Source organism: Chrysoperla carnea, chromosome 2, assembly GCF_905475395.1.
Source record: "Chrysoperla carnea chromosome 2, inChrCarn1.1, whole genome shotgun sequence".
NCBI classification, from domain to species: Eukaryota; Metazoa; Arthropoda; class Insecta; order Neuroptera; family Chrysopidae; genus Chrysoperla; species Chrysoperla carnea.
Genome location: NC_058338.1, coordinates 11,467,104 through 11,481,349, shown reverse-complemented (window position 1 = coordinate 11,481,349; position 14,246 = coordinate 11,467,104). Strand labels below are relative to the sequence as shown.

The window sequence follows — 14,246 nt, the reverse complement described above, 5'->3', positions numbered from 1 at the left end:
AATAACATGTGTGCAGTAAATGTAGTAAATTGTAACTTGAAAGGAGAGAAGATAATATTTAAACATGTAGAAAAAGATTTATAATTAATGATTGTTTCTCAAATAAATACTTTATGGTTAAGCAGGTACTGGCTCATTAAAAAGAGATTTTTATACGGTTCCTTGAATTTCAAACTCATGGATTTATAAAGGTAGCTGGCTACAGACATTCATGCAAACTTGACAAGTATATTTGATAAATATTCTTGCACAAAAATGCTAAATCTTGCGCCGACATCATACAAATATACTGTTATAAAAACGGCAAACTAGGCATCGTAGAAATACCTCTTAGAACAAAGTTTTGGCGACAAATACTTAGTTTGCCGTTTTTGTACCAAAAAAGTGACATTCTTTGCCAAAAACGGCACAATTTTCGGAATACGTGACAGTATTCGTTAATCTGACATCAGATTTGTAATCAGCGACCAAAAATATCTCCAAGATGACAATTTTAAGGCCATATAAGCATTTCAAAAATTTGGGCTACATTTGCCCTCGCTGGGGCTCTATGCCAGCTTTCAACTAGGTAAGTTTGGCTGAATGTTCCTTGAGGTTCTATAAACACGTTTCAATAAGTTTCATTCAAATCGGTTCTGTGCCCCCACCCGGGTTTTTAGTTGTACTAAAAGATAAATTGAAATAACCCAGTATTACCTCTTCTTCGTGCATAGACGATCCAGATTTGGACATAAATGAGATGAAAAAAATAATATATATTTTAAATTAACAGCCACCTTCCCATACCTTTTTGCGACGAAAGAAGCTCCTTATAAATCATTTCTGAAAGAGTGTATTATTCTAGACTTTTAGTGAAACATCTAGTATCTTTGTATGTATATTGTACGCACTTAACTTTCAGGGATATTTTTTACCTAAAACTCTACCATATAATATAACCAACCTGTTCTTCATCATACAATAATAAAATAAAATTAAAATGAAGGTAGAATAGGTGGAATAGGTGTAGGTAGGAGTTGTAGTGATTGTTGGGTGTGCTTTTAAAATTATGTTTTAAATGATAATCATAAAATATTTATCAACCAAAATTTATTTATTTACCTACCTGCTGGCTGACTAGGTAGGATTTATTGGTGTTACAAATATTATTAAATATTTTATTATACACTTATTAATTAAAAATTTTAATTCATAACAAATAATAATTACTATATGACAAAATTAAGAGCATTGTGATTTTATATGCTTTTGTTTTAATTTCTAAAGAATTGTTGAAATATTCTTTTTAAATATTCAGTGAAAATTCAAATATGAGCGTAGAAGCTTTATCAAAAAAAATTTTAAATAATAATTGACAAAGTTTAAATAATAATAGGGAATGTTCGTGTTTTTTGTTTGTTTTGTTTTAATAAAAGCTCAGTAGAGGAAAGTTATTTTTCGAATAACTATAAAAACAACGTTTTGTACGATATTCCTGTGATAACCCTTTTTTACGTATTCTGCGATTTTCCAACTCGTGCTACGCAATCGTTGTGAAAATTTCGCAGACCCACGTTAATAATGCTCTTACTACTTGTATCGTAAATATCAATTTAATAATTCAACAAATCTTCGGATTGCACTTTTCGTATTATTTATCCATATTGAACTCTTCCTATCAACTATGCATACTAACTACTACACTTTTTCTTATGTGCCGTTTCCATGGACACGATGTTGAATTATTTTTACCCACAGTCGCCTTAGATGCCAATAGCGTTGTTGTTTTCTAGTTTCATCTATATTTGGTTACGAAATGGGTGCAACTAATTATATTTTTGAATTTTAAGTTTTAGCATTTATTAATGATGTTTGTTTTTCATTTCAGAGGCGCATCGCGCGCTAGAACTGTTAGAGGACTATTATTCAAAATTAATAAAACCTCAAGATAAGCAACTAAGAATGGCGATTGAACGAGTTATTGGTATATTTAAATCACGACTGTTTCAAGCCTTATTAGGTAAGTTATATTTTATTTAAACAAAATCTTATTTCATACAGTGTGTCGCATTTAAGATGAAGACACCCTTATATTTTCGTTATTTATAGGAGTACCGAATTCACAGTCATATGAAATTTTGCACAGTCATACGAGTGACGAGTCACATTTTTTAAGATACAAAACTGAAATCAGAACTTTAAACTCAAGCTATAGGGAATTGCAGCATAACAGCACTCTGCTAAACTTAAGGTGATTGTAAACCTGCAGTATATTGCACGGTATATACATATAAACCAAATACATGTTTTGTAGTCAAGTAATGAGTTAGTTTTAGCTTTACAATACCACGCAACTACAAGAATATATAATATATTGTGTGCAAGTGTTGCTTATTTTGGGAATAAGATATCGCTCTTCATCAATACTTTAACTATAATCGTCTCTCTTTATCAAATGATAGATCTTTGATGAACTCACAATTAAATTAAAATTTTGTTTATATCATCGACAACCTTATATTTTTATGGTTTAGATGATTTAGATAGTTTTTTTATCACGCTCTCTAGATTTTTTGACATAGAAATATCGAATTGAAAATGATAATCTATATGATTCATCATTTTTTCAGCCAACTTTGAACGTAAAAATAATAATAAAAAGTCCAGCGACCTAGGAATTTTTCGTGATTTTTGGAAACTTTGTTAAAAAATGTATTTTATTGACAACCGTAGTATTATCCAATCCTTGCATATCTCCTTAATCGGATTTCGAGTTTGGTCATTTTTCAACCTATACTAAAAGATTGACCTAATAACTAATCATTTTACTAATGGGTATGGTTATGGTTTATCACACCCTTTTTTACATTTTCCTCATTCACAAAAGGCTTTTATACAATTTTTTTAATATAAGTTCTCTATATTTCACTAACAAGTTATTAAATGATGAATACACATTTCAAAGGCAGTTTAAACTTTTTCATCACAGCACTTTTCTATTAACCTTTTATCGAGAAAAAAAATTACACCTTTCATTATAAATATATATTATATACATTTTTTTTGCCTTTATATTGTGATACCTGTCTTGCGTCTAATACATACTGAGAAAAAGCTTTGTGAAGAAAGAAATACTTGGAATTAATTATTAGAGTCAAAGTGCAACAAGTGAACATAGTTTTTCAATATCCCTATTCAGAGTTATTCGGTTTCACAGAAGAACCATGGCTTTATATAACGGCCGCAAAATATCTTGAAATTAAATAGATAATATATTAATGTAAGAATTCTAAATTTTTTGCTAAATAATCAGGTAACAATGCCGGATTGACGTTCAAGTATAACGGCTGTAACTTTGTATATTGCCAGTGCATTTGGCAAAAACATTTGACTAACGATGGCAGAGCTGGTTCTTACTTATAACCATACCTAGGGCTGTACCTAGTAAATGTCAAACAATTGATGGCTTTCTTTTCTGATATGCTTCATGAATTATGATTATTTAACACTTAGGTTAGGTTAAGTTAGAGTGGCTGTACTGGGGTGGGACACACTTGGACCATACGGTTCGTTGTGATACCGAAAAAGCATTGGCCCATCTCCGGCCACTTTCCAAATAAAAACAAGAAATGCCAACAAATTATCAACACTAATTTCTTTTTAATTTCATTAATTGAATAGTATCATTAAATGTTTTTATATTTAACATAAAAATACATAAAATATAATGGACTCACTTCCGACATATACACAAAAAAATAAAAATAAAATACAAAAAAATATAAAATGCGTAAATTAAGAGTAATGGAATCACCATAACCGAATATTATTTATACATCTCTCTCTAGTGCTTGCTTGGCTCTATGTTTTTTTATTGTTCTTTTTTTTAAATACATAACTTATTCTCTATAATTCGTTTGGAATTTTTTTCTAACAAAGATAAACTGCCTCAATTAAAAGACAATTTATGTTATATACGGTTTCGTAGTATAAATTTTTTTTCTTTATGTTTGTTTTTAACCTACTTCAAACAAAAAAGGAGGAGGTTATCAATTCGACTGATTTTGTGTGTGTGTGTTAACTTAGAACTTTCAAGTGGGTGAATCAATTTTGATGTTTCTATTTGAAAGCTAGTGCTTCCTGTGTGGTCTCATTTCATTTTGGTTGAGTTCTGACAACGGGATCCATTAGAAAACTATAAAAGTCTTCAATTTGCATTAAGTATGCACGGCAAGGGGACGAATAACTCAATATCATGCCAACCGATTTCGATGATTCTTTTTTTAGTGACTAATTAGTTAAATTAACGATAATATAATGAAGTTAAAATTATTGTCATTTTTGGAGTCGGTGTCAGCAGCCAAGCTAATGTACCAAAGTGTTCTGTCAGAGTTGTTTTCTTGGCTGACACCGACTCCAAAATAACAATCATTTTAACTACATTATATTATCGTTCTTTTTTTACTTTCTAGTGCATATTAATTTGTTTTGGAAAAGTTTTTCTTTTGTTTTTTTTTTCTTTATGTGTGTTTTTAAATAGGGAAAGTGAATGATTCTAGTAGTAAACATAAAATTGTTTTGTTTGTTTTAATTCGTACGAATTGCAACCTCCACATAAACGTTTACGCTTGCACTTTTAAATTATATTTCGGATGGAATTTTGATAACGAGACAGTTAAACCATGATTTGGTCTAAGACATCTGCTGATCAAGCGTTTTCTAAATTTTCCTAAGTTTATATATAATTGTTTAGATTGTTACCAAGTTTGGTAACGCTTAAAAATATTGATACTAGGAACAAAATTTTGGTATAGGTGTTCATAAAATCACCTAATTATTCCATTTCCGGCTGTCTGTCAGTCTGTCGTCTGTCCGTCTGTCATCACGATTAATCAAAAAACGAATGGACACATCAAGCTGAAATTTTTATAGCGTGCTTAGGACGTAAAAATTGAAGTCGAGTTTGTAAATGAGCAACATAGGTCAATTGGGTCTTGGATCCGTATGACCCATCTTGTAAACCGTTAGAGATAGAACAAAAGTTTACATGTAAAAAATGTTCCTTATCAAAAATTAAACAACTTTTGTTTGAAACATTTTTTCGTAAACATGACTGTTTACCCGTGAGAGCACACATTATGCGCTTATTGTAGTATTATATGGGTATATCAGTTATATGTGTGTGACATGTATGTATGTGTAATGTGACTGTCTATACATGGTATTTCAACAATAAACTCAGTCAATTATTTGTTTTCTCTTGTTGATATTATTTTTTAGAAATATCGATTTATATTTTCCACTTATTCCCATGTTTAACCTTGCTTTTTGTCACTTTTTAAACTTAAAATTTAACAAATTTAATTTTACATTATCAGAATTTTATTTATCTGTCTAATAACAAGTCCTTAAATCATAAGAAGCATCTAATGAGGAGAAAATATGACCTTTGTATGATCGTACTGCATAATTTAATTTGATGTTTTTAAGCACACATTATGAGGCACGTGTTATTTACTATTATCGTTATTAATTTGATGTATACAAAATAACAATCTCGTCATATAATGATAATGTAAACTGTAAACAAACAAATTATAATGATTAGAGTTGAGGATTTAAATAATATACATAATAAAGTAGTATTATCAAGTACGAGCTATACATATACTAATAATGAACTACTAACGATACTAACCTGTCTATGAACCTGCTGTAAACTGTAAACTGTAAACTATAAACGTTTACTAACACCAACCAAAACCGTATTATATATGATAATTATCTAATAATTACCTAGAGGAAGTATGTCTAGATAGGGTTTTTTTACTGCAATTTTTTTAAAATTTGTGTATAAGCTATAGTGAAATGTGATTATTTGATGATTTTTACCCCGACTAAACAATGGCGAGGATTATGAGTTTGACCGATTTGTATGTATGTTCATCTGTTCGAACCTAGCTTCTAAACTACTTATCTTAATTTTATAAATGAGGTATCGTTAGAAGCATCTTGATCGTTCGCTGATTAAAGGTGGATGGGGCAATTTAGATCCAACAAGTATAAAAATCATGTTAATTTAATGATTGGATGCAGAGTTTCTGAGATATCGCAATATTTGGACCGATTTTAGTCCGTACCTCAAAAACTATTGGACCAGTCATAAAATGCACCCGATTTTTGTACTTTTTGGGTCAAAATTATCTTATATACTGAGTTTTATCGAAATTGGAGATAAACAAAATTTTTCGATTTTTTGCAATTTTTTAAAGGGGTACCCTTCAAAAAAAATGGAAAAAATCGAGAAAAATTTTTGGAAGCCAAGTTTGATAAAACTCAGTATATAAAGTAATTTTGACCCAAAAACACAAAAATCGCGTTTATATTATGATTGGATGCGAAATTTCGGAGAAATTCGCTATTCGAATGCGATTTTGGCTGATATTTCCGGTACTAAGCATTCAATCGTAAAATAAACACGATTTTTGTACTTTTTGGGTCAAAATTACCTTATATACTAAGTTTGATCGAAATTGGAGACGACAAAAATTTTTCGATTTTTTGAAATTTTTTTAAGGGGTACAAAAAAATCGAAAAAATCGAGAAAAATTTTTGGAAGCCATGTATGATAAAACTCAGTATATAAGGTAATTTTGACCCAAAAAACACCAAAATCGCGTTTATATTATGATTGGATCCGAAATTTCGGAGAAAATCGCTATTCGAATGCGATTTTGGTTGATATTTCCGGTACTACGCATTCAATAGTAAAATAAACACGATTTTTATACTTTTTGGGTCAAAATTACCTTATATACTGAGTTTTATCGAAATTGCACAACAACAACTTCTCGATATAGAAAGTTACAATTTAGGCGATTATCATGGGCAAAACTTCATTTTCAAAAAAGTTAGAGTTCCCCACCAAAAAATTAAAATTTTGAACAAAAGAGAGGGTAACTGAGGGCTATAGCGTGATAGTCTTCGTTTTTAAAGGAGAAATTACCCAGTAAAGCAGGCGGGTATCTGCTAGTTACCTAATAAAATTTCAATTGATATTGCAAAAATTTTATATTCACATCGAAATTTGAGAAAAACAAAGCTCTATATAGTGAACAAAAAATTTCGTTGAGAAGATTTCTTCCCAGAAAACAAAATATTATAACGTACAAAAACATTGTTTTTGGTGAAATTCTCTTAATCAGTTGCAGCTGCAGAATCGTCCTGTATATTTCAATATTATTTTATTGTTATTAATATTAAACGCTAAATGTTAATAACTATCTAATTACATTGTTACATTCACTATAGTTACATAGTTATAGTTATATTATTAAAATAACATTCTAACTTTTACTGCATTATTATGATTTGGAAAATGGGTTAGTTTAGTTTAGTTTAGTTTAGTACATCTGAGATAACAAAGTAGTTTCTAATTCAAATATCTATTTTGAAAACTTGAATACCTATTTTATATGTTCTTAACAAACAGTTTTGTAATCAGCTTATATTTAACTAAATATGTGACTTTATGTAGAGTATGAAAATACTAATTAGCATAATAATTTCAGTCAATTAAATATAAATTTTACTTTATATAGTCTTTAACAATTTAGAAGGAGAGCGAAAGTACATTTCCGGCTAGGTGAAAATCAATTGAATTGAATACCAAAATGCTGACTTTTTTGAAGGGTAGCGGGGGGCATAACTGACCCTTAAACTTTTAATTACTGTTTTCGTAAAAATCAAAACTTTTTAATATAAGTAATTAAAAGCCTAATACACACGCCTATTAAATTTAATGATAATTTACCCCGCGCCTAACATGAGATAATTACAATTAACAAGTTTTGTAAATTTACAAAACCACCGACATTTTTTTCGGAAACGGAACCCTAAGCTCGCACTTGAAACGTATTTAAGAACACTCCATTAAATTATCTTTTTCCTTAGAGCTTTTACCAAACTTAACCGATTTTGAACATCATCGCCTCTAGTTTTTTCGGGTAGGGAACCCTAGGCTTGAACTTGTAACTTAGCTAAGATCACTCACCATTAAATTACCTTTCAAAAAGAAATTAAATCCTTTTAGGCGCTACGATTCCACAAGTGTTACAAACATGAGACTAAAATTAGTTTACCTTGATAAACCGATTGTAAACAATCTCGTTAGCCATACAAAATATATGAAGTAAGAAGAGTTTTTATGGACGTTCTTATGTATGATAAAGATATAGAAGGAACTGTATGCTATGGTATATTATATGTATACAAGTGATGATTCTGACCGGTTGTGTTAATGCTCATATACAATACCTCTTTGTTTTATACATAAGAACGTCCATAAGAACTTCTTACTTCATATACGTAATATAAATGGCTAACGATATGGTTTACAAATAGTATATTTCGTTTATACTAGGTATACTTAAAAATATTAGGTCAGATTTGAGACAGGTGTTTTTTTCTTACCACATAAATATAATTTCATTAAAAATAAGAAATTCAGGCTAGATTTCACAGACCACATGGCTCGTCAAATTTCCATAATTTTTGAATATTAAAAGCTCAATTTTCTAAAATAATAAATTTTTTTTATCAAATGAGTTATTTCACGCATAATCAGTTTTAGATCACAAAATATTTTGTTACATTTGTAAAATACCTTTGAAATATTTTTTCACTGAATTTATTATACCTTACATTTGTAAACCGTTATAGATAGAACTTATTGAATATACCTACGTAATGTATTAGTTCGGAATGTCAATGTCGTTCCATTCCCCGTACAAAAAAAATAGTAAACGAATAGGTGAGTAACGCTTTGTATTGTAATTCTTGAATAACATTTTACTCAATTCTTGTACAAGACTTTTAATGAGGACCTGTTTTATAAAAATTTTCAGAATAAACACTGTACCTAAGTTTTTCCTTAAGCTCCCATGAGGAGCTTCATATGGAAACTACCGAAAAATTCGAAAAAATATTTGACGGGAAATTTTGATTCAAAATGCAACTAACATTTTAGAAATCCAATTTTTTGCGATCATTTTTATTTTAAAAATACAAAAAATAGTGTTTTTTTCTTATCTCTGTCCTCAAAAAGATGTTAGGTCCTGTGCTGATTGAACAGAGTATATATATAATTTATAACTGTAGGTAACAATTTTTTATTATTTTTTTCATATCTACCGGAAACCAATAAGTAAACGGAAATGTTCAGCTTGAGTTTACTGCAAAAATCATTATATACATATAGACAAGAAAATTGAATATTGTTCTATTTTTACCATTACAATTTTATAATGGAAAATACAAATATTATATCACAGTTAAATCTAATTAGGTTTTTACATCGGAATTCAGTTAAATATGGATTGATTTTTATTTTTTTTATTTGGTAATTTTACCTTCTAGATGCTATAAGTTTATTCATTATAAATTGTCACTTAATAACATAACACCTTCTTTCGCCAATAAATTTGATAATAAAATCTTGGAGATCAAATTAAATTAACTACACTAACGGCATTAACCTGTTATTAATTTAAAAAGAACGACCTAATCGGCAGAATTGTTCGAAGGTAATAAAAAGTCATAAGAGTTTAAGGTATTGGAAGTAAATTTTCTCAGGAAACTTTCACGTTCATACTCATATACAGGGCAAATATATATCAAATGATTAAGGCTTTCGATTTCATTACGGTTCGACTTCACGATACGTAAAATGTACAGGTACGAAGTTGTGCAGAAACTCGAATGAATGACAGGGGATAGTGGAAAGCCAAATATTTTTCGAATCCATCATTGACTATCAGGTCTTTGTACACGAAGTTGTGACATGAAAAGGCAATTCTTTCACGGTTTTGTAGGGCATAGAAAGTTTGAAAACTGTTAAGGATTGCTCTTATGCAGGCTAGCGAAATTACGTCGTTAATAAAGATGTCACTGGAGTCAACTACGTCAAGTCAGCTTTTGAGCTGTAATTCCCAATCGTTATTATGAAGACAAAAAATGATATCATATTTAAAAAATAACGAAGCCCGGTGATTCTATAATTCTATTTATTAATTTGTGGGGATATCTACTTAGGGGTATCAAAATCTCACACGGGTCTCCTAGTTAAATCTTTAATTATAATAAAATATGAAAATAGTTCATTCAATAAGTATAATCTCTACAACAAAAACAAAGTTTTTTATTTGTTTAATATCATTTTCTACTAGTTTCTTAGTATTTTTTTAAGCATTATTTACTTAGTATTGAAAAATGTTCTCCAGTGCAGTTTTTTTAAGGCTATGTCTGGGTATCTATAAAATGTAATCATACTTTTGCTGTGTTCGTTCATCATTGGAAAACGATTTAATTTTAATACAATTTTCAATTTATTAGTAGTACTTAATTAAATCTAAATGTGCTTAAAGTTAATTCATTATTCGATTTTGTGTGTGCTGAAATTGTTGTATTGGCTTAATAGCCTCTCGGCTATACATGGTTAGTTATAGATATTTTGAAAAAACTAATTTCCCATACGTGGGTGTTATGTTTTTCAATATGTTTTACAGTGGGCTGTTTTGAAATAGAAAACGTTGTTATTGCTGTATCTTCAATTTGTTATACATCAAAAAAATAACGTTGCTATTGTATACCATGTGTGTTTGCACCATCTAGGCATATACATATCTGTAGTATGACAGAATACATCCGTTTAGTAATGCATCTAAGCGAGAGGTATTATATACATGTATTCAACATTAGTTGGAAGACGCTTGGAGAGTGGGAGTTTTTTAGTTACAGATAACTAGTAAGTAAGCAACAAAACTCCCACTCTCTGCATGCATACAACAGAAGATCTGTCGTATCGTATCTGTAGTCTTACAACACATGTATATAATACCTCTCGCTTAGATGCATTACTAAACGGATGTATTCTGTCATACTACAGATATGTATATGCCTAGATGGTACAAACACGCATGGTAGTTATAAACAAGTCAAGAGTGAAGTAGAGTGGGCAAAATTTTGTTAATTGTTTATTTTCCGACATGTACACAAACAATGTTTGTGTATCTAAGTATCCTACCATTTCTAGTATCCTGCTAGAAGATGGTAAATAGAAGGACAAATACTTAAGACGTAATTTCCATAAGATATCGCGGGTATCAGATAGTTTCTATTGAAATAGTTATTATAAATTATTATTTTATGTGCTAACGGCATAATGCTTTTGTTTGTGGATGAAGGAATTTGCAAATAAATATTCCGATCGTAATCAATTTTTTCTATAATTAATATAGTTTATTGATTTATTACAGCATGTTTAATAGTAATTGTGGTTAGTGCGTGTAACAGTAGTGATTAGCTAAGATTATATAAAGTAAGAGATTTTATTAGTTCAGTGCATTTACGAAAATCGAAGAAGGGTGACTCAAAAGTTTCTGATACTAATTTTAGCACCCCAGCACTATAGAGATATCAAGCTGTTTGTATACCCGTGAGGACCCAAATTGGGTTAGAAACACAAACCGTTGCAAAAAGAATCTCACGAAAATCTCATAATTAGAACAGAAATGACACTTTCGACTTGATCCGTTGATTTCATGATTTGTTGCTACATTTTAAAAAAATACCGAACAGTGCATAATTATTTCCAAAAAAATATTTGAGTATAATAAAATCGACGGGTGAATTTGGTTACCGAAGATTTTTATGTTGTTATTATTATTTTTGATTGAATCTGGAGTAAAATTTACATATTTTTTTCTCTTACTCTTTGTAGAAATGCAAAATACGAATACGAAGAGCGTAATATCTGTAAAATAAACAAAAACATAAAAAAATAAAATTATAATATTTATGTTAGCGTCAAAGACCGAAAATGCTCACTAAACAATAAAGCAAGCCACAACGCGTTGAATGAGTAAAATCTAGTAATCGAATAACCTTTTACATTTTGGCGTAACCTATCGTGCACTCCTTTAAGTTTTTAGTAATGCGTGTGTAAGTATAACTTGTATACTTACGGACAAAGCATATATTGTTTGAAATCGACAATAACCTGATGAGCACAGCACACGCTGTAGTTGTAACCCATGAATACAGAATGGCTCAGTCAACGTATAACGCACGTCTTCGAGTTTTTTCATACAGTCAAAGCATTATATTGTTTGAAACTAATAATAACTTGACGGACATAGCACTAAAGGAGTCAACTCCAGTCGTGTGTTGGATCTGACACAAATGATTTTTTTTTTTTCTAAAGAGTTTTAATTCCACTAGGACTCCCATTTAAGCCCCTGCGTCATGTCCTATATCATGGATTCTTTTAACTAACGAACATTCCGAAGCGTAATAACATTTGCGACAACACATTTGCCCTATTGGCGTTATTACAAGTACCATAACACAATCTTCGCATTTTTAATGTTACAAAAACCAACTTCATGTGAGCTTTTTCGGCCTTTGAGCCTAACATATATATCTGATATTAATATTGTGCTTTAAAAACAAATTAAATATAGGTATAAATAAAGATAAACATAATATTTACATTTGTAAACAAATCCATTGATAATACAAAAAATTTTCCACATTTTACTTGCAATGGACGTTGAGAAAAATGCATAACAAATTTTATATCTTTTTGTAATATTTTTTTACAATTTAGCCAGTTTGTTTGATATATTGAATCTGATAGATCTTCACTCTAGAAAAAAATCATTTAAACTTCAAAAATTTGTTAACTTCCTAGTATAGAAAGTAATTATCAAAATCGAAATTTTCAACATATCTTTACGTTTCATAGTCAAGACGAGGCATATGTACCGTACGTTCGTAGTCATTTTTTTCCCGATCGATATCGCGCGTGCAAACAAAAAATGAAATCGAGTTCGTTGAGGTGTTAATCGAAGCGTATTAAAGGCAATATGATCCAAAAATAATTTCGTTACATTCGGTCGAGTCGTTTCTAATCGATCAATTTTTGTTTCAAATTTTGGGAAATTTAAAATGAGTTAATAATATGGCACTCTTTAATTATGAATTAATTTTGGTTTACCTTTTTAATGAGTTCATTGCCATGCCAACAAAAAATTGCAATTTGCATCAGCATACATATTTGATATAGAATCATCGAAAAAAATTCGACACTGAGTGGAATTACCTGGAACAGATATATTAAGGTAAATGTTTGTTTATTTTTAAGGTTTTATTAAAATTTACAATGACTAAAAAATCTATTGAATATGCAAATTTTTCGTATTGCTGGCCATAAAAATAGTTGTCGATGAAAACATTTAGGTATGATTGCAAATGTCTGTGTTAACATAGTACGAAATGATAATGAAACAAAGAACACACATATACCGAATCAAAAGTATTTCCAACGTTAAGTATTTCCATTTAGCGTAACTTAATGTTCTACGCAATTCAGAGTAATTCTTCTAAACTGTTTTTACCTTTTGCGCAATGCAAGATTTCTGTTCGATCACTTGTATACCTTCCTTGTGTTAAAAGTTTTTTGTCATGGTTATTAAAAATGGCACTCAAAAACACTGTTAGCGGACATTAAAAGGATAAATTCATTAATTATTTTAGATTCTAATAAGACATGTAAGTAGGGAAAGGAGTGGGGGGGGGTACATGTAATTACATTATAAAATAGAAGTTAAAAAGGTTTTTCGTTAGTATATCCTTCCTCTCTATGTTATATGCAATTTTCATGCTACACCACTATTTTACCTTCTATTATTATTTAACATAAATTGAATCTCTGAAAATAAAGTGACTGTACAGCATACAATACACATATGTAATGTTATAAAATTAGTGTGGGAAATAAAGCATTAAACCTTGGAATTTTCTGTTCCGAAGTTGATTTTTATGAGACCCTTCGAAAAATATTTGTATGTGTGTTTATACTGGAATTACCAAAAGCTCTGCTGATCTGGACTCTAATCCGAAAAAAAGTGTTTATCTCAGAATTTGGTGTCCGATGCTGATTTTTGTGGAACAAAACGAATAATGTTCGTATAATTATTTATATATAATAAAATGATATTCATGAGCGGTGAAGTTTATTTTATTAACCAGAGTTGATTAAATAAACCAGTGTTAATAACATAAACTAGTGTTAATAAAATAAACAGAATCGGATGTTCAGTATATTCGGACTTTTATTCACAATTTTATGGATTTTAATTTGTCGTTAACTCTGACTTTTTTGAAAATGAAGTTTTGCCCATGATACTCGCTGACATTGTAACTTT

General features: G+C 29.8%; 1 protein-coding gene across 7 annotated transcripts in view; it reads left to right on the top strand.

The window, feature by feature from the left end:
* Positions 1–14,246, top strand: part of LOC123294017 (disks large 1 tumor suppressor protein) — a 1,177,915-nt gene that overhangs the window by 138,702 nt on the left and 1,024,967 nt on the right. For all 7 annotated transcript variants that reach the window (XM_044875074.1, XM_044875072.1, XM_044875076.1 and 4 more), the window contains exon 2: positions 1,868–1,999. In XM_044875074.1, the coding sequence (XP_044731009.1) occupies positions 1,868–1,999 (132 nt within the window). The remainder of the gene's footprint in view (positions 1–1,867; positions 2,000–14,246) is intronic.